A 23,213-nucleotide genomic window follows, 5' to 3' on the forward strand; every position below is an offset into this window, starting at 1 on the left:
CCTCACAACAGAGAATTATTCGCTGCAAAACGTCAATAGTACCAAGGTTGAAAAACCCTTTCTAGATCCTTGTTCTCAGGTTTCCTCTCTTTTCCCAGGAAATATCATCTTGAATGAATTAGTCCTAAATATTTTCCTTCTTTCTGAAGCATGACTTCAACAACGTTCCTCAAATCAACATTTTACATTCCTTTTACGTAGTCCCAAGATGAGATCATCTGTGTTGCTTTTAAGAAATAAAGGCTGCTGTGTGACTGTGTATATCCGAGAGGCCGGAATAATCCCAGCGCTGCCTTTCCATTTGCTGCTTGCTTTCTCTTCCCCCTACCCCCAACCATGACTACCTCTCTGAAATACAGAATGAGCTGAGCCCAGTGACTTAATGGGCCCTACCTAGCCGGTGGAGCCATTCCTTGGGGAGCAGTTCACCCCACGAAGTGGTCCGAGACTGCTAGGTTTATCAGCTGCCAGCCTGGCTGGGTCAGGCCTGCTGCCAGACTGATTGATAAGTGCGGGGCTGACTCTTTGAGTAGGGCCTGGGCCTGCTGATTTTTCTCCCCGCTTCCTTAGATCATTTCATTATTAAATTAAAGATTATTGTGATTTAAACTGAACTGTCAGGCAGCCTGGGGACAAACGTGGGGTTTGGTGGAAAAAAAAATGAACCTGGTACTGCATTTACCAAATTCAATCTCAGTTCAATCTCAGCTGGGTGCTTTTTCTTTCGCTTCAAGAAAATAATTCAAAACTCCAAGGGCTGGCAGGAGAAGTGGAACCTTCTCCTGCAGTGTCCGGGGCCCACACAGAGAGGCTGGCGCGCCAGCAAAGGGAGCTGATTATAAATAGCATTAGAAGCAGCATCGGTCAAAACTCACTGGTGTGCCTGAGCAAAATGCTGAAAGAAATAAACAGTTTCTGAAATAAGAAGCAATGGTCTTTAAAAAAGAAATATAATTCAAAGTGCTAATAATGAACGAAGACAATATATATGCATATGAATTAAACACACACACACACCAACTGAGCCCCTTTAAGGAAATGATGGATAATTATTAAATCTAAAATAACAAAATCACAAGGAGTCAGACCTTGCAGGGAGCAGCTGTCCTTTTTCTGTGTAACCGGTGCTTTTTATTTAGAAAGTCTATAGTTTCCCCTTGTGAAATCATATTCCTGTATGTGTGCTTTTTTCCAGCTAAGATGGAAACCATTTGAGATTCCAAAAGCATCTCAGAAGAAGGTGGACTTTGTGAGTGTAAGTCAATGCTGCCCACACCTTCCCACTGCTCCCTCTCTCTTCCGCTGTGTGCAATCCAGCCATTTGCGGGCTGAATGCCAGGCCCAAGCAGCCTCAGAGATGGGCAGCCGGCACAGCACCATCTGCCTCTGCTTTCGGCACTGCCCATTGATGTCTTACTTACGGGCACCATCTCCCCCCTGACACCAAAGGGCACTGGAGGGCTATTTACAACATCTCCCAACAGCCAATGGAAATGGAGCTTTTACCTTCCCAGGTTCCTTTGTTTTGGGGAACAAAGACTCCTTTGGTAGTCTGGTGAAGCCTGTGCTCTAAAATGCATAAAATAAATTACATAAAATGACAAAGAAGCCGATTACATTGAAATGCAATGATGAAAATATTAAAATAAATTAGGTTTGGTCTATAGTAATAAGCATGCTTCCTTATTAATGCACTAAATCACAAAATCTATGAGAAGATCTAATAACTCTGGTTATTAGAAGTATGAGTATAAATGATATTTTGGGATATCTGTAACAACTCTAACGTGATGTAAAATTATCCATGGTTTCTATCAGTTGTCAAGGTTACAGGCACCTCTCATACTGCTGTAGTTTGTTGCTTATTGTCCACATTAATTGAAAGAAATGATCAATTTTAGTCAGAGATTAGTGAAAACAAATATATATATATATATTTTTTCCCCCATCAAAATTCAGAAACTCTCCAAAATGAGCCCCTGAATAGGATCAATGCAGGCCAGCAATTCTGGTTAGGACAATGCTGCTTAGAAGTTCTGCTTGATAATAATAGGTGCTGAGAGTATAGGAACACCTGCTCTCAGAGCAAGGTGTATCGGGGAGGAAGAGAGGAGCTGTAAGGAGCTGGGGCTCAAAGAAGCCAGTGTGAGATTCTACAGACCAACCTCAGGTCGCGGTTTACACAGGGAGAGTCCCGGTGTCCAGCCATAGGCCAGATTGTGTGTATCATGTTGACCTCCTCACTCATATTAAATGCTCCAAACCCTACGTAGACTCATCTACATAGCCCCCAAACTTGGAAATTGAATTAAAATACAAAAAGAAGTCCTCCACCTTGTGTGAATCATGGATATCTGGAGGAACAGAACGCTCTCACTGTACAGGCTTGGGGCTGAGGGCAGCTTTAGATGGCCTGAGTGTTACAGTTCCTTGGGCTGAGGATGATCAGCAGAGGGTGACAGTTGGTCCGAGTGCTTCCCTTTGCCTTGTTCTGGAGAGATTAGTGCTGACCCTATTCCTAAGCAGAGGAGTGGTCTGGTGTATTTGAGGGGCATTAACTGGTCCCTAATGGTGCAGTCTTCTTCCCAAAGCCTCCTGGATACTTGACTTTACCTCCAATAGAAACTTTCCTTCAGGTTGATCTAAGTACAAAAATGATAAAAATGCTCTAATCAATTGATGCTCCGTAAGTTCATCTGATGCAGCAATTAAGACAATCCAAAGCTAGGGCCATGGCAGGTAACGAAGGTGAACCACCATCTACCAAACATAAGTCAATAAAGTTTGTGCTCCCCATAGGTAACCGGGATCCCGAATGTCCCACTCATCCCAAAGGGAAGACGCTTATACTAGAACCTTGCCTCATGGTCCTCGGGTGCCAGGAGGAGGGTAGCCTCTTAGGCACTGTTCATGTTCACTCTTCCTTCTTCTTCGGGTCTCTCCCAGGGCCTGCACACCTTATGTGGAGCTGGAGACATCAGGTCTAACAATGGGCTTGCTGTCCACATTTTCCTCTGCAACACCTCCATGGGGGACAGGTAAGTGACTCCGTAGGACATCTCCTTTCCCCAAAAGCTGCTTTGACCAGGGTGTAAAATCTGGGTTGGGTTTTTTGTTTGTTTGTCTGTTTGTTTGTTTGTTTGTTTGTTTGTTGTTGTTTTTGTTATTGTTTCTTCTCCAGTACAATGTTGACATGCATTTATTAATAATGACAATAAATGCATATTTTTATCCTGATAGACTCCTGTGACATATACAAGAATGTCACATAACAATGAAAATAGAAAAGTCATGACAGGGCACTGGAAAGCAGTAGTAGCCCAAGAAGCATTTTGTCTTTAACCAGATTTTAGTTTTAATATTCTTAATTTCTTAAGGTTCCCAGGACTGTTCTTGAGTCCAGTCATGAAGCATGGTCAGCCATTAGGATCACCTGTAGGTGGCAGGTCAAGCAGACAGACTTTTGGCTTCAGCTATCAACTTTGTAAGCTTAAAATTCCTAAATAGAGGAGCTTTGATATTGGATTTTTTTTTTTTTTTTTAAATCAGAAAAGTACGGGAATGGCCTTCCTGCCTTTCCTTTGGGAAGCAGAATATCAGAACCATTCTTGAAACAGACCACTGTGTCCAAAGGCAATTCTACTCTTCCTGAGTGACCTTGGGCAAGACATTTAACTTCTCTGAGCCATGAATCAGGTCCAAGACCAAAGCCATACGACAAGGCACAGAAGATGTCCCTTTGGGTCCAGCTCATATCAGGCCCCTCCTCCTTCCCCACTTGAGCCACATTAGCCTTCATTCAGTTCTTTCCACCTGTCATGTGTCCTCCTGCCTCAAAGCATTTGCACATACTGTTCCTTCTGCCTGGGATAGTCTCCTCCCTCCTTAAACCCTTGCCTAGAAGATTCCTTCAGATCACAAGTCAAATGTCCCCCTTTTTTTCTTAATTAATTAATTTATTTATTTTTAATTAATTTCTTTATTGATTAAGGTATCACATATTTGACCTCAACCCCTTATCCCCTACCCCCCACCTCCACTCATGCCCCCACCCTCCTATTGTCCTTGACCACTGGTTAGGCTCATATGTGTGCACATAAGTCCTTTGGTTGATCTCTCCCTTTTATCCCCACCCTCCCTTTGAGGTCCAATAGTCTGTCCCATGGCTCCTTATCTCTGGGTCTGTACTTATTCATCAGTCTATGTTGTTCACCATTTCCCTTAGATGAGTGAGATCATGTCCTACTGGAAATATACTTATAAGAATCAAAAATGAGACAAGCAATAATCGTTATGCTAAAATTGGGTCTCAAAAGAACTGGTGTCTCAGAAAGAAGCTCACTACAAACTGATTCATATCCCTTTCAGCAAATGTCTCCCTTTCAAGGAAGCTCGTGCTGATTCCTCAAGCTAGATCATGTCCATTATTTTTTCATTTCCCTGGGCTTAACTTTCATAGTGCCGTTACAGTTTACAATGACATAGTTCTGTTTGATTGCTGTCTGACTTCCTACTAGACCCTAAGCTTCATGAGGACAGAGATTGATAATTTTGCACACCATTTTATACCCAGTACTAAATCTGGCAGCGTAGGTACTGAACAATAATTTGTGCAGTGAATTTATTTGTCTGGGTGATGTTAAAACAGGAAATCACAGGAATGGTTCTATGTTTCAGATGCTTTTACAATTCCGATGGGGACTTCTTGATTGGTAAGTTTTGAAGATTTAGGCCCCTTCACTATGAATTTAGCCCTAGTCATAAGCTTCTTTTTAATTTTATACATATTATTTTCTGTCATCCTTCGATCTGTCTTATTTAGTGGAATCTGAAAACTAAGGTCTAAAGACAATTGGAGGTCTGGAAAAGATTCCTCTTGTACCTCAAAGCCCTTACTCTAGGTTCTGGTCTCTCTGATTTTGCCCATTTCTATTGGGTCCTTCTAATATGGGAGATCTGAGCAGCTGAAAAGAAATGAAGAGTAATACCAAGATGATGTTAACTTATTAAGATAACTCTATTTGCCTTCATACTCACCACCCAAATAGAAGCTATCTGTCATTGATAACTGTAATTTAAATACAGATTTTCATGACAGCCCCTAAACTGGAATGTCAATTAGGACTTTAGTCTGCCCCTTCTTTTTGATGGCTTTGGTATAAATATTTTGGAGTGGACACTTTGGTGTAGACATTAGAGATGCAAATAATAGCCTTGTGCTGGAAGTATCAAAAATAGGTGATTTTCTATCCTATTTCAGTTGCCCTTTTTGGTCAATCCTCAGAATTGTGCACAGTCAAGATCCTTACTTGACAACTAAAAAAAGAACCCCCCAAAAAAACAGAGTCCATTTTTTCATGCGCCTTCTTCTAGATAATAAAATAGGTAACCTAGATTGTCATAAAATTTTCCCTTTGTGACTCAATAAAGTTCTGTTCGTTGGGAATGAAAAAGCAAATGCAGTCCTTAAGCTTCTGACTCTTCATGAAGTGGTTCTTCCATTAAAAGAGAGACTTACTGCCGCCCTGTCTTTTTGGTTAGTTCCCCAGAAAGGGAAACTTCTCATTTACACCGAGTTTGGCAAGATGATGGTGCAGCCCAATGAGATCTGCGTCATTCAGGTGAGTAACGTGTCCCCTCTCTCTGCCTCTCCCTAATTTGGGAGCAATCAGATGTTGCAGCTGCTGCTATTTCCAACTCTAAAATTTCTCTGTCATGTCTGGGCAATGGGGAGGGAGGTTGAGTTACCCAGAAGGCTCCCTGTGCAGAAGGATGAGCAGGTTTGGGGTGTTTGCTTTGTTTTAAAATAGCACACAACCCCAAAGCAAAGAGCACTGTCAGTTCACCTTCCTGAATATCTACTCATACTCTGGATAAGGCCAGGGATGTGGGTGGAGGGCAGTGAAGACAGATTTATGAAAATGTTTGCTACATCAGGGCACTGTTATCTCTGAACCAAATAAGATAATACACTAGAGTTGGTTTGGGTCACAGATGTGATTAGGATTTACATTTTTTTATTTCTAACTCATCTTTGAGTTGGTTGTCTCTCAGACCTAGTTCGGCAGACTATAGCTTGTGCATGTGGGGTTGGCTGTGGCTCTGGAGCTTCTTTTTAACTAACCTAGAGGCCTGCTGCACGGGTTATGTACCTGTGGGGTCCCTCAGTGTGGCCTGTGGGGATAGGGCTGAAACCAGCAGTCCAATCCCGCCTGCAGCTCCAACCTGCTGCTCCTCCTCATCCCGGCCTTGCTGCACCTGCCACGGCTGCCACTCCGCTGCAGTCTCCCCATCTCCGTGCTGTGGCGGCCAGCTGTGAACCCTGCATCTGGCACCCATTGGTCAGCTGAGCGGCACTCCCACTGTAGGACCAAACTGACCACCAAGGAGCAGCTCCTGCATTGAGCATCTGCCCCCCGGGTGGTCAGTGCTCATCATAGTGATGGGTCATTTGGTCCTTCGGTCACTTAGGCATTTAGATATATAGATGTGTGGTCTGGGAGGGCACATGAGTGTCTGCTTCTCATTCCAGAGAGGGATGCGGTTCAGTGTAGATGTGTTCGAGGAGACCAGAGGCTACATCCTGGAGGTCTACGGTGTCCACTTTGAGCTGCCTGACCTGGGACCAATTGGTGAGTCTCCACCACAGGCCTCTAAGCTTGGTTTGACATATAGGACACAGATAATTGCATGAGAGTTAAATATTCTTCTCCCCTCATTACCTCACTCAAACTTTAACTTTCCTCTAGACAACTTCTTCTCTAGACGAAGTACAGTTGGGGAATTTCAGAAGCCCCATGGAACTCCATGAGTGATGCCAGACTTTCTTTTTAAACCTCTAAGTTCAGAGGCTCCGTGTACAATAGTATCACTGATCCAGCCGCTGAAATGAAACCTTCACTTACTACTCATCAGTGTATTAACCCACTAGTTTGTTTCAACTCCCATTTGTGCTGAAGATGATGACAGAAACCTCATCGAGGGTAACACAAACTTCTTCCCATACATGAATAACGTGCGTAACAGAAAATGACCAAATATAATCCATTATAAATTTCTCCCTATAACAGTACACAGGCCATTGGACAGCAGTGTAGGTACATACACTCTATTGGAGGTAGAAGTTGGGATACTGTGAGCCAAGTCACCAAGAACAGCTTCACAGAAAAAATGAGCTTTAGCTAATTCTTGTTGAAAAGATGAGGGAAAATAAAAAATTAAAAAAAAAAAGACAGGGAACAGCTTACGCAATACAAATGGAAAAGAGCTTTGTGACTAGAAGTTATATCATTGTCTTGAGTTTATTGGTTGTGTGGAGACAGTACAGAGTGGAAGCCATAACCATGGCAGGTGCTATATTCCTATGGAAAGAGGAAACAGACAGAGACACGTAGTCTATGAACCTCACATTCCTGCTGAGCACACTCCACAAAATCTAAACACTTAACAGTCAAAAAGGGTACATCATTCAGTGCTATGAAGAAGCTAGAAACCGCAGCCTCCATGAGGCACATTAAAACATTCAAAAGTGAACTAAGATGCCCCACTCCTGATTTTCCTGGCCAGCTGGAGGCAGGAAATGCAGGAAAGAATTGGAGGCGGTAGGAGGAGTTGTTCTAAAAAACATCTCTTGGAGTGAGAAGAGTGGTTGGAAAAATTGGCCCTTGGTTTCGTCTTTGGCATGTTTGCTGAAGGTGGTGGCCACACCTCCCAATGCTTCCCTTTTTTTGTTAGCAGCTTTTTTAGAGCCAAACAGGGACAGGCCAGCATGTGCCTTCTGGACACTCCTCTGGGAGGAACCAGTCAGAGGAAGGTGGGAGGCAGCAGGGAGGCAGCTGGAGCCATGGTGAGCCGTCTGTCATCCTGCTCACCGCCCGCTCTTCCCACTTTGGTCTGGCTTCCTGCTGCTCTGCTGTGAGCATAGCCTCCGGGTTCTATGGAACATGTGCCCTCCTGAAAATACATATAATTTTCTAACCAGCTGGGGCCTTTTTTTAAAAAAAACCCCAGGAGCTAGAAACTATAAAACACTCCCCAGGTCTCTCTTCTCAGAGTTAAATTAAGTTTTTGCACTTATACTTTTCATTTTTGGTCTTTTGATTTATTTATTCTTCTCTGGAGGGAACACTTGCCAAGCAAAGGTAAGCAAGTAAGTCCCACATCCTTTCTTCCTGACAGGCTTGTCAGGCTGGAGAGCAGTTTTCCAGACCTGGGTTTATTCTGAGCTCTGTCTGAGGAGCAATGGCACACCTGGACCACCAGCATGGAACTCTTTCTTTCTTAAGGACTATAGATCAAGGACTGTAGATGAATTCTAGAGTCATCAGGGTTTTCTTGGAAAGAAAAAAGTCTAGTATTTCTATCAGATCTTCCCTTTTCCTCTTTTCTAGTCTCTTCTCCTCACTCTTCCCTTCACCTGTAGTGATGGAATAATGTATGTAAAGTGATTTTATAAACCACATTCACTGTAAAATTTTGGGAGATGATGCTTACAATGATGATGATGATGACTTTCATGATTTATTTTTCTGGATCAAATTCTTTGGGTCGTCTTAAAAAGGTACCCTACTGGGCATCCAATGAGCCTTTGAACAATGAAAGCTCATTGTAGGGTGGCTCTTGACGTAGAAAGCCCTTTTGCTTTGTGCAAACATGAGCATCTTTCCTAAGTGACTTCGAAAGTGTCTAAAAGGCTATGGGTCATTGTCTTCTAGGAGCCAATGGCTTGGCCAATCCTCGTGATTTCTTGATACCTGTTGCCTGGTATGAAGATCGTCAAGTGCCAGGTGGTTACACTGTGATTAATAAATACCAAGGAAAGCTGTTCGCTGCCAAACAGGTAAGGAGGGTCAGTAGGCAGTGGAGGGAGCGAGCACCTACTTATTGCCAAGGCCAGTGTTAAATACACATATCATATTTCTTCAGCTTTACACCACTAAGATACTACAAATAAAATAGTGTTTGCCTTATTTGCAGCCATGAAAACAAGCCAGGTAGTGACAAATAATTTATCAAATGTCATAGTAAAAGGTAGAACCATATCTGTTGCACATGTTCTTTCCATTCACCAAGTAATGAAAATCATGGGGATATAAATGGTGGGGAAAACATAATGTACAGACAGGGTAATATGTTCTAAAAGGGAAATGAGTTAATAGGCAGATCATCCAAGATTTATAGTCATCAATGGCCACCATATTTCAAATACTATTAATAACCATACAAAACAAGTAGAACTCAGTTAATTAGCTTGATTTAGTTTATACTACCTGCCTGGTAAACTCAAGAGATAAACAAAGGCATAGATAATAATAAAAATAACAATTGTCTATCACTGTATCTCTCACATTTATGTTTCTCTATCCCTTCCTTCATCTCTAAAACCAATAAAAATAAATAAATAACAATTGTAACATAATATGTAATTTATAATATAACATATGCGAATATTAGTATATATTTTGTATAACATGTAGTATATAATTAGCATACAGTGGTGCCTCACACAACGAACTTAATTTGTTCCAGGAGCAAGCTTGTTATGCGAAAAGTTCGTTATGTGAAACTCGTTTCCCATAACAATACATGTTAAAAAAAATAATTCGTTCTGTAGCATAAAATATGCTAAGATGACATAAAAAAAATATGCTAAGATGACATATTTTTATTTAGATACATCTAAAAACATAATTTTTTTTAAAAAAAAACACACATTTTTTAAATTTTAAGACAGACTAAGTAGAGTCTACCGAATCTTGCACATCTTCATCCATTTTCTGCTTTTTGGCCGATGGTTTCATGAAAAACCTGTCCAAAGTTCGCTGTGCGAGGCGTTCGTTATGCGAGGCACCACTGTATATTATATTATTACTTAATACACTGAATATATATTAGCCTAAAGTGATCATATAACAAACATAATCCTAAGATCTCTTCTACCATTATTTGTTTGCTTTATTTTTGCCCATTTGACTTGTTGCTTACATTTTGCCAAGGCATATTATTGGACAACATCTAGAAGGTATGCTAACCAGAAGAGGCCAACTAGTTTGGCACTTAAAAATTAACTCCTGAGGGCTGATGGTTACCCTCATTGACACATTGTCACCCTCTTCTTCTCTGGGTGGTTTAGAGACCATTTGCATCAGAAATTATCAGGGAGGCTTCTTTAAAACACAAAAACATTAACCTCTGAGAATGAGGTGTGGAACTCTTCGTTTTAAGCATGTCCTCCCTATTATTGTTGGCATACAGTTAATAAAGAACCATCCTTCTAGAGGCAGCCAGTAGCCCCAATAGTTTCCTCTTTCCAAGTAGACCCTATGCTGATTATTCTCTGTGTGAGCTCCCTCTGATCCATTCTCCCTTCTCTGCCATGATCTGGGCCCTGGGAGCTTGACCTACATGGACTCTATCACCAGGCTTCCTAGCCCACTGGTTTTTGGTTGGGTTCAACCACTAAGAGGCCCTCATAGGAAACTGGAAGGCAGTTGATTTTTTTCTCTGTTTGTTTTTAATTTATCTTTATTGTTGAAAGTATTACAGATGTCCCTCTTTTTTCCCCCCCTCAATGATGCCCTGGATGTTGAAGCTTTTCTTCCCCCTGCTTCCTACTTCTTGTGTTTTCAGCCCTTCACAATCTCAGTTCATGCTAGGTAGCCCCAGTGGTATGCTGGAGCCAGCTTATACTGGTTTGTCACCTCTTCCCAGTTTTGTGCTTAATGACAACACATGAGTCGCTCAAAAATGATCCTGGTGAGAGTATTGATACCCCAGAAATCACCAAATGCTATCCATCAGAGTTTTAAATTTTTTTCCAAGATTGCCATTTGTAAAATATTTATCAGCCCACCCACCACTGGGAAGCCCCTTTTTCATGTTTTTTTTAGCTCTTGCTGGAGTCCTTACCACTTCCTTCCCCTGTACCACAGGTCTAGGAGTGGCAATGTCTTCCCACTATTCCTAGGCTCAGATCCACCTCCAGTCAGTTCACTTAACAACATCCACCTCCAATCAGCTCACTTAACACTAGCCATACCCCTGTGAGCAGTCTCTCCAGTGGTCTTTAGAACATTCTGAATTGGATGCTATTGTCAGCATCCAAGGCTCATATCTACAGTGGGGCAGCCTTCCCATAACAAAACACCGATCCTCTCCTACCCCAGGGCAGGCTCAAGAAGCATCACCTTAGGGTTGCTCTGAAAACTCAAGTCCTAGAGTCTCTGGGGCTGGAACTCCTAGAGACCCTCTCTCCCTCCTGCACTCACCACCCAGGCACTGTGTCTCCCGGATGCTCCTCTGGGCAGCAAGAACCTGGAGGACAGTCACAGCGTGAACCTGCCCTTCGCACAGGAAACCCAGAGGGTAGCCCAGATGGTCTGGGAGTTGCTGGCATCCACAGATTCTCACATTTGCGTTAAAAAATGTTGAAAAGGCATTACTTGGAGAATGTGCTGTGCTTCTGTTGCTGCACATGTGACCAGAGGCAGCTGCAGTTACGAACTAAAAAAAAAAAAAAAATGGGGCTAGTGGCTAAACGAGGGATAGTTTGAGGGTGTGTGTGAAGCTGCCACAGAATGATTCAGGGTTTTGCTTCTCCCCAAGAATGGCATTATTAAATAACAAGAACAAAATCAAACCCAAAAGGAGAGAGTCATCCCAACTACAAAGTGGCATCACAGCTACAAAAGCATTAGGTGCTAAGATCGCCTTTTCTGCTTCTTGTGCAACCAGAATGTCTCCCCATTCAACGTCGTGGCCTGGCACGGGAACTACACCCCCTACAAGTACAACCTGGAGAACTTCATGGTCATCAACGCCGTGGCCTATGACCACGCAGTAAGTCTGGCCCCGGGGAGGGCCTTGGGGAAGGGGGAACCCTTGGGTGAGAGGGGTTTACAGCAGGCCCCTACATGCACAGATTTCACATTTCCAGCATCACCCTTGGAAGCTGGACATATACTCACTGGTCCCTGTGCTCATAGGAATGTGAGTCACCGGCAGCAAGGCTTTGGTGAAGGAGCCATAGCAGAGCTGAGTGAGGAAGCCGGGCCAGACCCCCAGTCTGTGAGCACAGCTCCATTCTCTAACACAGTCGTCACAGTTGATGGCTGAAAATTAATTTTTTTTATGGAAAGTTTATCCCAAAAGAAAACCAACTGCTAGTGACAGTGATAGAGTGATAAGAAAGAAACATTTCCGGATTTGGCGAGTTCTTTGTCCTGCCCACAAATGCCAAGAGTCGATTTGCTCTGGCTGCCTACTCCCGGGTCTCCTCTCCTGGCTATTTCTAGCAGCGAGGGAGCCGACGGCTCTCTAGTCAAGTTACTCATAATGTTTAGTGCTTGTGAATTCAAACCAAGGAAATTCTAGACTAAGAACTTGGTTGTATTTTTCACTCAGTTAAGGGGCCACAAATAGGCCCCCGGGGCCACAAATAGGCCCCCGGGTCCACAGGGCAGGCCCCTGAGGCCCCACATTCTTGATAAAGTGCTAGTCCTGGGGGGAAGCTCGGTGTGTCGCCTTGTTCATAATAGATTAACTTAATTCCCAAGCTGGAGGGATCATTAGAGCAGAAGGGAGAGAACCAAAGACAGACCGAAAGATTACTCTGGGCCAGTGCAGCTTATCTCGGGGGGCGCAAGCACAAAAAGACCTTTCTGAATGGCAGCAACTCTGAATAAAACCAAAGAAAAAAGAAAATGAGGCATCATGCCCAAAGCAAAATGAAAAAGGATCCTGCGAGGCTGACGGAGCTTTATTTGAGCCTCGCGCTGCCTTTTCGCTAAGGGTTTCGGGTCATTTCTCATGGCAGAGGAGGTGTTAGCACTCACGGCAATGAGCGTTGGTGTTTTGACTTGCATTTGCCCAGGTTCGGTCTCCTCAGCGCTCGCTGCTGCAGTTCCTTTTCCAGAATTCAGATCCAATCATTCCACCAGTGCAGGAAGCAAACCTTTGCAGGCTCCCTGCAGCTGGGGATTGAGTCTGAGCTCTGAAGTGGGTGCTGAGGCTCCTCACCATCTAGCCATGGACTTGTTTGCCAGTGCCACCTCTTGCCCCTCTCTCCTCTTCACAAAACCTGTGCGCATGTTTATGCCTTTTCTGTTTTCTGCGCTTGCAATACCTTTTCCGTTCTTTCCCTCCTTCCTCCTTCTTTTCTTTCTTCCTCTTTCTTCTCTCTCTTTCTCCTTTCCTTCTTCAGCATCGATCTCAAATGTCACCTCCTCTTTGAAGCCTTCCCTGATCCTGTCAGGAAGAGACAGGACTCCTTCTTCTGTCCTCCCTCGGGTCTCTCTTGACAAAGTCAGATTGCCCTTGGCACCTTGCTGTGATTAATCCTTCATACACCTGTTTTATTACTCCTTTAGTCACCTACCCCACCCCTCCACCAATAATGCTAAAGAGGGCAGGGAATAGCTCTTAATCATCTCCGAATGGCATCTGAAAGCAAACATGATCCTGATTTCAATTAAACCGAACCTCCATCTTTTCACTGAAGGATTGTACAGTTCTTTTAAAATTAGTATAGTGTCCCTCAGCCTTCTCCCCTCTACACTGTCGCCACCCAAACTAGTGATGTATGTGGTATGTTTTAAATCTGAGAGTAAAAAAAAGGTCAGAAAGCAATAAAGATACCATCTGGAGTCTCTGTGACCCCCACCCCCTCAAAGAGAAGCAGATCCTACATTTGTACTAAAGCTTGGATGTTTTATTTCTCTCTCCACCTTACTCTGAGCATCCTTTCCACCCAGAGCTCCCTGCGGTTCAGCCCAGCTCTGGTCACCCTGACTTCAGGTTGGGAGGCAGGCACGACTGGTTCTCAGGCCCACCGGGTAGTACTTACATGAAATGGGCTCAGCAGGGTGAAAAAGCAGCTCAGAATCCTCCTAGCTGGTGTTAATTCATTTTGTTTCCAGCACAGCAAGGGGAGAAGGTCGGATGAGTGATTACTGCACCTTGATGGCAAGCCCAGCCTTCTCAGCCTGGCCTGTGTGGTTTGATCAGAAATTAGTGTCCCTCCAAACCCCTTCTCGCGAGGGAGCCATGTGTGTCCTCACCCAGTCACTCCCTTCCCTCCTTGCTCAGTCTCTCCTTGTGCTTTCGCAGGACCCGTCCATTTTCACAGTATTGACTGCCAAGTCTCTCCGCCCTGGAGTGGCCATCGCTGATTTTGTCATCTTCCCACCTCGATGGGGGGTCGCTGATAAGACCTTCAGGCCTCCTTATTACCACAGTAAGTCTCTCTTTCTTGCCAAGTCACGTCTGGGAACCAAAGAGACAGCAAAGCAGTGAGCGTTGCCTGTTGGGAATACTGCCGGAGGTGTTTCTGGATGCCCTGCCCTGGCTGGAGTCCAGGACCCTGCCTCCCGAGACCTTTAGCTAGCACAACTTCCCCATGGGATGGCAGCGACATGTTGACCCTGAGGAGAAAACACTTTGTAAAGCCTAAGCTCAGTTCCTCTGGCCCTGAAGAGAGGTAGAAAGGTTGATGGAGTGTGAAGCAAGAGGTTTCTTTACATTTCAGATGCTTTTTTGGAGAGGATTTGTTGTTTTGAGAAATCTCATTACCGAAGTCTGGTGCAAGAACCAGTATAATGTGCCTTCTGGAATTATTTTGGCCGGGTAGTGCAGACTACAGTCCACTCTAGGGGTGGGACCCTATTCTGGAAGCAGTTTCTGCAAAGCATTTGTGGCCTAAAAGAGAACTTATGAAATCTATCATTTTTATTTTATTAATATCCTTATTGCTAACAGCTACCATTATTGACCTTGTTCTATGGCTCTGTTGTTAGTTCTTTTAAAGCATAACAGCTGTCAGAGATAGATAGCATCATTATCCTCTTTGTTTTTTAGAGGATGGAACTGAGACAAGAAGGATTAGGTACTTGCTCGAGGCCTCACTGCTAGTCCAGTGGTGGAGTCAGGATTGGGTTGCAGGCTATCTGATACCAGAGCAGATGCTCATGACCACTGATCGATGTGCCTGGCACAGAGCTGGGGCATGATATGCATGGGATTAGATGTTTACTCAGTGAGTGAATGCATACCAAGGACTTCATGGCTGTTCTTAATGAGGCTGGCATTTTTAATTGTGCAGTAGCTAGCTGGAAATGCAACCTAAAGGTGAATGTACAATTCTGCTTCCTGGAGATTGCAGTTTGTACAGAGAATTCTGGAAAAATTCTGAGCAGGAATGTTCTTTTGTTGTTATTGTTGTTGTTTTTGTTAATCCTCACCTGAGGATATTTTTTCCATGGATTTTTATAGAGCGTGGAAGGGAGGGGAAGATACACAGAGAGAGAAACATCAATGTGAGAAAGACACAAGACACATTGATTGGTTACCTCCTACACGTGCCCAGACTAGGGGCAGGGTTTGAACATGCAACCAAGGTACATGTATATGCCCTTCATGGGAATTGAACCGGATACTCTTCAGTCTGTGGGCCGACACTCCAACCACTGAGCCAAACTGGCTGGGGCTGGGCAGGAACATTCTTTTAAATATATATATATATATATATATATATATATATATATATATATATATTATTGATTTTTTACAGAGACGAAGGGAGAGGGATAGAGAGTTAGAAACATCAATGAGAGAGAAACATCAATCAGCTACTTCCTGCACACCCTGTACTGGGGATGTGCCCGCAACCAAGGTACATGCCCTTGACCAGAATCGAACCTGGGACCCTTCAGTCCGCAGGCCGATGCTCTATCCACTCAGCCAAACCAGTTAGGGCAGGGCAGGAATATTCTTAAAAAACTCCCTTTCCTAGTTAACCTCAGGGCCTTCCATCTATTATGAGGCTCCTCTCTGTAGTACCAGCTCCCAAGATGCCAGGACAGCAGGATAGAAAGGTGCACTGAGTGGGCAATTTAGGCATTTGCAGAGGCCCTCAGAGTGGAAGGACACTTCATGGTCAAATCCCAGCACATTTCCAGGTGACACCATTATGCCTGAGAAAAGGATTCAATTAGTTACCATGACAACAACACCAGATGCTTTTGAATCAAGTCGTAATAAACTATGTCCTTTCAGAAGAGTGTCAAGCCCCTATCATAGGCCCTAACTGTCCTTCTGAAAATTCATCCCCCAGAGGCCCTTTTGTCAAGGAGAGAGATCTGCTCTGGCCTACAGCCTGTGCCTCACATGCTAGTCCTTGATAACGCCCCACTTCACATGGTGCTTGTATTGAGATTGCTCTGTGTGCCTGAGGTAATGGCTTTCAACATTCGCAGGTTCTCAGTGTTAGTCAGGCTATAAGAGGACTTACTGAAACACACGTTCCTGGGCCTCTCCCTCGGTCTTTCTGCTGGGTATGTCCAGGACCCAGCAATTTACATTGATTACAAGTTCCCACGTGAAGCTGATGCTCCTACTCCAGGGACCATAGTTGTTCAATGTTTATTCCCAGGACCCACTCCCAGAGAGGTTAATTAGTTGGTTTTGAGGTGGAACTTCAGTCTGCATGTGCACTAGCCAGTCGGGGGATTCTGAGGCAGGACGTGTGCAGTTCCATGTTGAGAAACAGCAGCCTCAGGCTGTCTCCCCACCCTGGGCGAGGGATAGCAGAGCAGTCTGATTCAGACATGTCTGCTACCTGTGCCACAGCTTCAACCCACACCTTGATTTTGGTTTGTAGCTCAGATTGCCTGAAACAAAATCGCCTTGAGACTTTAAAGACTCTCAGGTAAATTGGGCCCCAGATCTCCAGAAAGGTATGGTTGCCCCAAGTTATCATAGTTGGAGAAACCATAGAACCCCAAGTTAGAAATTATTTTTTTACTAGACATTTTTAAGACACTGCTTTAGTAATAATCAGAATCTTGCTACTTTAATGTGACTTTATAGTAGAAGTGGGGAATTATTTGTGTAGAAAGATTGCTTTTGGTCATCTTAATGCACCTTGGTCAACTGGTTTCAGCATTAATTAGAAAGGCAAAGTCTACCTCTCACTGTCCTTTGAAATATAGAAAATGATACAGAAATGTCATCACCAAACTCATTGCTACCTACATTAATATTCAGATCAAAGCTGAATTCCGTCTTGCTCTCTTCTTAAAATTAGGCTGTGAAGGTGACCCTGAGTATACACACTGGAATGAGGAGTGACAATATATTTAAATCATGAGCAGAACTGCTTTTAAAAAGTATAAAGACTTTATACTTACAGTCACATCTTTTCCTCTATTTTCGCTTCATGAAGAAACAAATGTATTCTTTCGCTTACTCTTCCATGCCTCATATCAAAATTATCTTCTTTTATGATCTGTGTTACTTCCCAAATAACCCCACCGTAACACATAGTTCACCATATTTCTAGTTCCCAATCTAGAACACTGACCTGGGTACCATGACCTGGGTCTTATCTTTTCTGTAGGGCCAGTAGCAGCACTGTGTAGTCTGGCCAGGGAGGATATGACTGCTCAGTCAATTACAGAATTATTTTGGCACTTGGTTACACTCCACATGCAAGGAAGAAGGGTTGGGCATTTATAATGTCAAATGTTTGGCTGTGCAAGAGTTGTCACTGCCATATCTCTCTACTCTATTCAGTTTGTACTCTTAGCACCCTCTTGGGACAGACTGTGAGTAATTTTAAACAGGCTGTTTCTTATTCATATCCATCAGTACTTAACACAATGTCCAATTATATATATTGGATGGGTGGATAGACAGGTGGAATGGGTGAGACATGGACAGATGAATGGATGAATGGGTAGATGAATGGAAAGGCACTTAAGTTTCCTCAGATGTTATATTTATTTAATTCTTGCTCTAACTGTGTTGCTGTCCTATAAAAAGCTTAATTTTAATAAAAACCTACTTTTGAAAGAGGGGGAATATGGTGATTTTTGTCAAATTTTGTGTGACTTCAGTAAACACAACTAGGACTAGTGTATTTAATTTATGTGAAAGCAAATTTTCATTTAACAAGGAAGAAGTTTTTAACATTCTAAGCTTTGTTGAGTAGAGCACTCGGGTAGTTTAGAGCTCAGTAGCTTTGTTGAGTAGAGAGCTTCCATTCACAGGAGGCTTGCAGGCTGAGCACAGGAGACCATCTGTTGGGAATGATATAGAAAATTCTTCTGTATTGAGTATAAGTAAGGATCCCTTTCAATTGCAAGATTTTAGAATTCTATGAGGATAATGTCAATGGAAATAGAAAAGGATGAATCTAACAGCCATTTTTAAGATTGAAAGAATAAGATGATATCAGGTTAAGATATAGAAGATAACATTTGTTATAATATAGAATTTATGGACTGGGTTTTACAAATACTAAGATCCTTTTACACAGGTTATCTTAATGCCAGGGGTCTTGACCCAGCATCTAGAAGGGTTCAGAAATCTGGAGAAGGTGCTGTGTGTAAATTAAATAAGAGTCCAGTGACTCTTATTTCCAAAACATAATTTTGGAAGGTATTATGGGGAGCCAGAGAAGCTTGGCTAAAGAAACCAAGTTCTTGTCTCAGGACCCCTTGCTTTTGTATTAACACAATTTGTCCTAAGGCAAAGTAGATATACACTTCAAAGGCAAGGGTTTAGTACACAGAATCCATTGTCAGAGTATCAGGTTTGGGAGAAACTGCCTTTGGCTATTCAGGTGTTTTGGCCTGCAGGAGGCCATAACATGTAGATTAAGATGCCTTTAGCTGTCTGGCAGCAAGCAATCATCCATTCCACCTTTTCAGGCTTGAGGACATGCCCTCTGCCATTTCCAGATGATTCAGCTCTGTTGAAATGCTGTCATTGGCTTCCAGCAGTTATCATTTGATAATGAAATCTAAGTCCAGAGTTCTTTCCATTGCATCACCATTCCATACACACACACACACACACACACACACACACACACACACACTCCACTTCAGTGTTCTAGATTGGGAACTAGAAATATGTGTTACTGTGGGGTTATTTGGGAAGCAACCCAGATCATAAAAGAAGATAATTTTTTAAAAATATATTTTATTGATTTTTTACAAAGAGGAAGAGAGGGATAGAGAGTTAGAAACATCAATGAGAGAGAATCATTGATCAGCTGGCTCTTGCACACCCCCTATTGGGGATGTGCTCGCAACCAAGGTACATGCCCTTGACCGGAATCGAACCTGGGACCTTTCAGTCCACAAGCCGACGCTCTATCCACTGAGCCAAACCGATTTCGGCAAAAGAAGATAATTTTGATATGAGGCTTGGAAGCGTAAACAAAAGAGTACACCCTCTTTTTATTACAATGTACATTTTAATTATTATGAGAGTTCTTGTCTGGGCTCTGCTTAGTCTACTCTCTTTCAGGCGGTGGAATACAAGATCTCCACTGATCCACATGGCCAGGAGGGAGTGGGGCTCTGCCTACCAAGAATTTGTTCCTTTGTCAATCTGTATTCTTTATTGATCTTATAAAATGTATCAGATTCTTCAATCTTCTTGTCATTCTGCGGAAATAATGTTTGAAGGTTCTTAATGTTTATGGGTCTGCTTTGGATAATAAAAATAATGCTGCTTCCACCTTCCCAGGGAACTGCATGAGTGAATTCATGGGGCTCATCAAAGGTCATTATGAGGCAAAGGAAGGTGGGTTCCTGCCAGGAGGAGGCAGCCTGCACAGCACCATGACTCCCCACGGGCCTGATGCCGAGTGCTTTGAGAAGGCCAGCAAAGCCAAGTTGGTGCCTGAGAGGATTGCTGATGGCACCATGGTAAGCAAGTTAAATGCCAGGCCCTGGTGGTCTCTGGACTCCCCAGTCTTGTTGAGAGAAGTGTCTAGTTTTTTTATTTCTCCAAAATCACAGAGAAGGAATCAGGAGCAGAGAATGTGTGTCTGTGTGCCTTTCCCATGTGCGTATGGATGCAACCCACTGTGTGTGTACTAAATAGATTCCCCGTGTAGTGAGGGTAGAAAGGACTTTGGACTTGGGGCCAGGCCTTGGTTCATATCCTAGCTCTTAGTTCCTGTGTGACTTCTCTGCCTCATTTCCCCCATCTGTAGAATGGGTATGGTATCCAACCCAGCAGGTGGTTATAATTTAACTTTAAAGACTGTCCAACACTGTTCAAATGTCAGGGTGTATATTTAATATACTGTGGGAAGGATCTTCCCTTATCTGCATGCATCCCCGTGTATATGTGCTTGTCTCAGAATCACCTCCTGCTTTTGGAATACTCCTCTAGGACCACAGCAGCTAGCAGACGATGTAGATGTCACCTTCAGCCAGATTCTCAAGCCAAGGAGGCTCAGGACTGTGAGCAGCACTTCTCTGCTGTTTTCTCATTTTCTTTTGCTCTCCTTTGGCATGGGATGAAACTGATGGGATTTAAAACCTGTTTTGTATTCCTCTTGAGTCCGGCTGTAAACATTGAGGCTGAACACAATTGCAGACGGCTGCGGTTCTTGATTTTATTTTATTTTTTGCATTCTTGGAGGTAGAGTTTATGGACCACAAGGAGTAATTTTATGCTAAATTGCACGCAAATTTGCATTGTCTTTTTCAACAAATGCTTGCGATGCTACCTGGCTTTTAAAATCAACAGCACAGACCCACCGGACTCCATGCCCAATTTGCAAACTACCTAACCAGGGAGCTTTATCTGTCCCTCTGCCCAGGGCAGTTTGCTTTTAGTCTCCATCCCAGGGCCTGAGTTGGTGTAGCTGGTCTGCAGGGGGAGGCTGAGAAGATTCTCATCTGCTTGACCTCAGCTCTGCTGCCCCTTGTAAGGGCCTCTGTGGGGTTTTTGTACTCCCCTGCTTCTCTATGGGGCATGGCCTGAGAATATCAGTTAAGCTTTTGCCTCTGAAGGCTCCTGGAGGTGCACTGGCTACTCCAGAGTTGCCATTCAATAAACGTTGGGGTAGTCAGTGTTACCAGGGAGCGGTGTTCTGCAAGGGTGAGGTCTGGGACAGGGCTGCTTTTGTGAGAGCATGGCTAGGGCTCGGAGCACAGATGAGAAAGTGCTCTCCTCTGTGGGGGCCACAGGAGCTGGGAGGCCTGGGTAGCCAGGAAGCCCAGCTTACCTGGTGGGAGAGGGCCCAACACCTTATCTAGACCTAACTTTGGGCCTCCCTCACTATCTCTCGTGGTACAATTTGGACCCAGGCCCATCTATATGCCTCATCCTTATTCCAGTTTGGAATAAATTAACTTTATACAATACCGTCTTCATAGCTCAGTGGGGCTGGGGTTTTATTACTCCAGGAAGACAGCAAGGTGCCTAAGAAGCAGTCAGCCAAGAGACAACAATAATAATGGCCATGATAATAACTCTCATATCTGAAGAGTTTCTTATACCGTGTAAGGCACTGCCACGTGATCTCATCCGGTCCTCACATCAAGCCTGTCCCGGGAAGTCGGGCAGGGACAATCATCGCCATTGTTTTAGGCAGAAAGAAGTTAATGTGTATTGGACACCAAACAGTGACGTGGGGCCCAGAGAATTTTTACTTCCTTTTTGCCCATCTAAATTTTTGAAATTTCTAATAATGTGAGCACATAAGAATTGTAGGGTCTTATCTTCTTTGCTTGGTTTTTATTATTTTAAAAAGCCATAGAGAGTAGGAAATTCAGCCATTGGTGAAGCTGGAATGTCTACAGTGCACAGAGCACTTACATATTCTTACTGTGGCGACAAAAAATCCTCCTGAACACACAGGACATCCGCCATCCATTCCTTCTGGGATAGGGTTTCTAAAGAGCTGCAGCCATTCCTGCCTCCTACTTCTCTTTTACTCCTCACTCTCTCTTTCCCTCTTTTTCTTTTTCCCAACTCATCTCTTGGTCAGAGCCCTGAAAAAATAAAGGCTCAAATCCCAGCTTTTGCCACTTCCTGCTACCATCACTTTAGACAAGTCATTTCCCAGGGTTGAGCCTTAGTGTCCACCTCTGCAAAATGGGGAGTGTGGCCTCCCTCACACAGACATAGCCACAGTCAGTGACCGCCTCTGAGTGGGTGAATATTCCTAGGACTCTCCCTCCGCTGCCCTAGGATCTAGCAAATCTAGCTCATTAACGCTACAAGGACAATGTGAGGCTTAGGTGTCCAATTTCACTTTTTAGAGTGAAACTGGATGCCCTGAGAAGTTCGAAGCCTTCCTTCCGTAAGGTACCACCCACTTAAGATGGTAGAGTCAGAGCCAGAAGCCAGGGCCTGGGCCTGCTCTCCACCCCGTGCTAGCATACGAGACTTATTATTCAGAGCTTCTGCCTACTCACCCCTTGTCTCTTGACATCTAGTCAGATGTGTTTTGTTATCCACCTCATCTCTTCTTTCTCGTCATTTCCTACAGGCATTTATGTTTGAGTCTTCTCTAAGCATGGCCGTCACCAAGTGGGGGCTCAAGACCTCTCACTGTTTGGATGACAACTACTACAAGTGCTGGGAGCCTCTCAAGAGCCACTTTACCCCCAATTCCAGGAGCCCAGGAGGACCTAAGTGAGACTGGAACATTGCTGCCTAGTTGAGAATGGATTTATCTCCCTTAGAATCTGGTGACTTCTGGCAGTGTTGGGTGAGGGGGTGGGTTCAAATGAGAACGCACATGTTGATAGTCAAGTGACTGGCACATTGATAGAAATGTATTTGTGAAGTCCTGTGGCTGTCAGCTTAATTACTCAATAAATACTTCCTGGTGTTGTGTGGAAGTGGCAATTGGTCCTAATCAGCACTTGATGGAGCAGACCTGTGGCGGCCAGCACTGGAGTCCCCACCATTGACTGAGACCCCTTCGCATGCACTTAGCCTGAGACCCTTTATTCCAGAAGCACGAGTCCAGGGCATCTGCCACAGACCACAAGACCAAGTCACAAGGAAGGGCAGGCCAACATAAGGACCAGGAGTTCAGGCTGAAGCCAAGGCCAAGATCCCAGGAGTCAGCTCAAGCATAGGGAAGCAAAGGGGGTCAGCAGAGCTTTAAGCATCCGGTGTCATCCTTAAACAAATGGGCAGCCAGGGCAGCCACTGTCTAATCTTAGTCACACAGCAGCCAGTTCAGTAAGGTGACCAGATCGTCCAGGTATTGGCGGGACAGTCCTGATTTCTAACAATTTTTCCCGCGTCCCGCGGTGTTTTAAAAAAGTCATGATTTTTGGAAAGATTGGAAACATTGGAAAGATTCTTTCCAAAAATCGGGACTTTTTTAAAACGCCACAGGACATGGGAAAAGTTGTTAGAAATCAGGATTGTCCCGCCAACACCTGGACGAT

General features: G+C 43.9%; 1 protein-coding gene across 1 annotated transcript in view; it reads left to right on the plus strand.

Moving 5' to 3' along the window:
- The window catches only part of HGD (homogentisate 1,2-dioxygenase), a 43,775-nt gene extending 21,123 nt beyond the window's left edge, over positions 1-22,652 (plus strand). Inside the window, exons 5-14 of the mRNA XM_084871685.1 lie at positions 1,196-1,255; positions 2,947-3,038; positions 4,678-4,712; positions 5,542-5,621; positions 6,533-6,632; positions 8,715-8,839; positions 11,734-11,838; positions 14,107-14,233; positions 19,534-19,715; positions 22,298-22,652. Coding sequence (XP_084727811.1) covers positions 1,196-1,255; positions 2,947-3,038; positions 4,678-4,712; positions 5,542-5,621; positions 6,533-6,632; positions 8,715-8,839; positions 11,734-11,838; positions 14,107-14,233; positions 19,534-19,715; positions 22,298-22,447 — 1,056 coding nt within the window. The 3' untranslated portion in view covers positions 22,448-22,652. The remainder of the gene's footprint in view (positions 1-1,195; positions 1,256-2,946; positions 3,039-4,677; positions 4,713-5,541; positions 5,622-6,532; positions 6,633-8,714; positions 8,840-11,733; positions 11,839-14,106; positions 14,234-19,533; positions 19,716-22,297) is intronic.
- Positions 22,653-23,213: the final 561 nt, after the last annotated feature.

This window comes from Pipistrellus hanaki, assembly GCF_964339955.1.
Source record: "Pipistrellus hanaki genome assembly, chromosome: 2".
NCBI classification, from domain to species: Eukaryota; Metazoa; Chordata; class Mammalia; order Chiroptera; family Vespertilionidae; genus Pipistrellus; species Pipistrellus hanaki.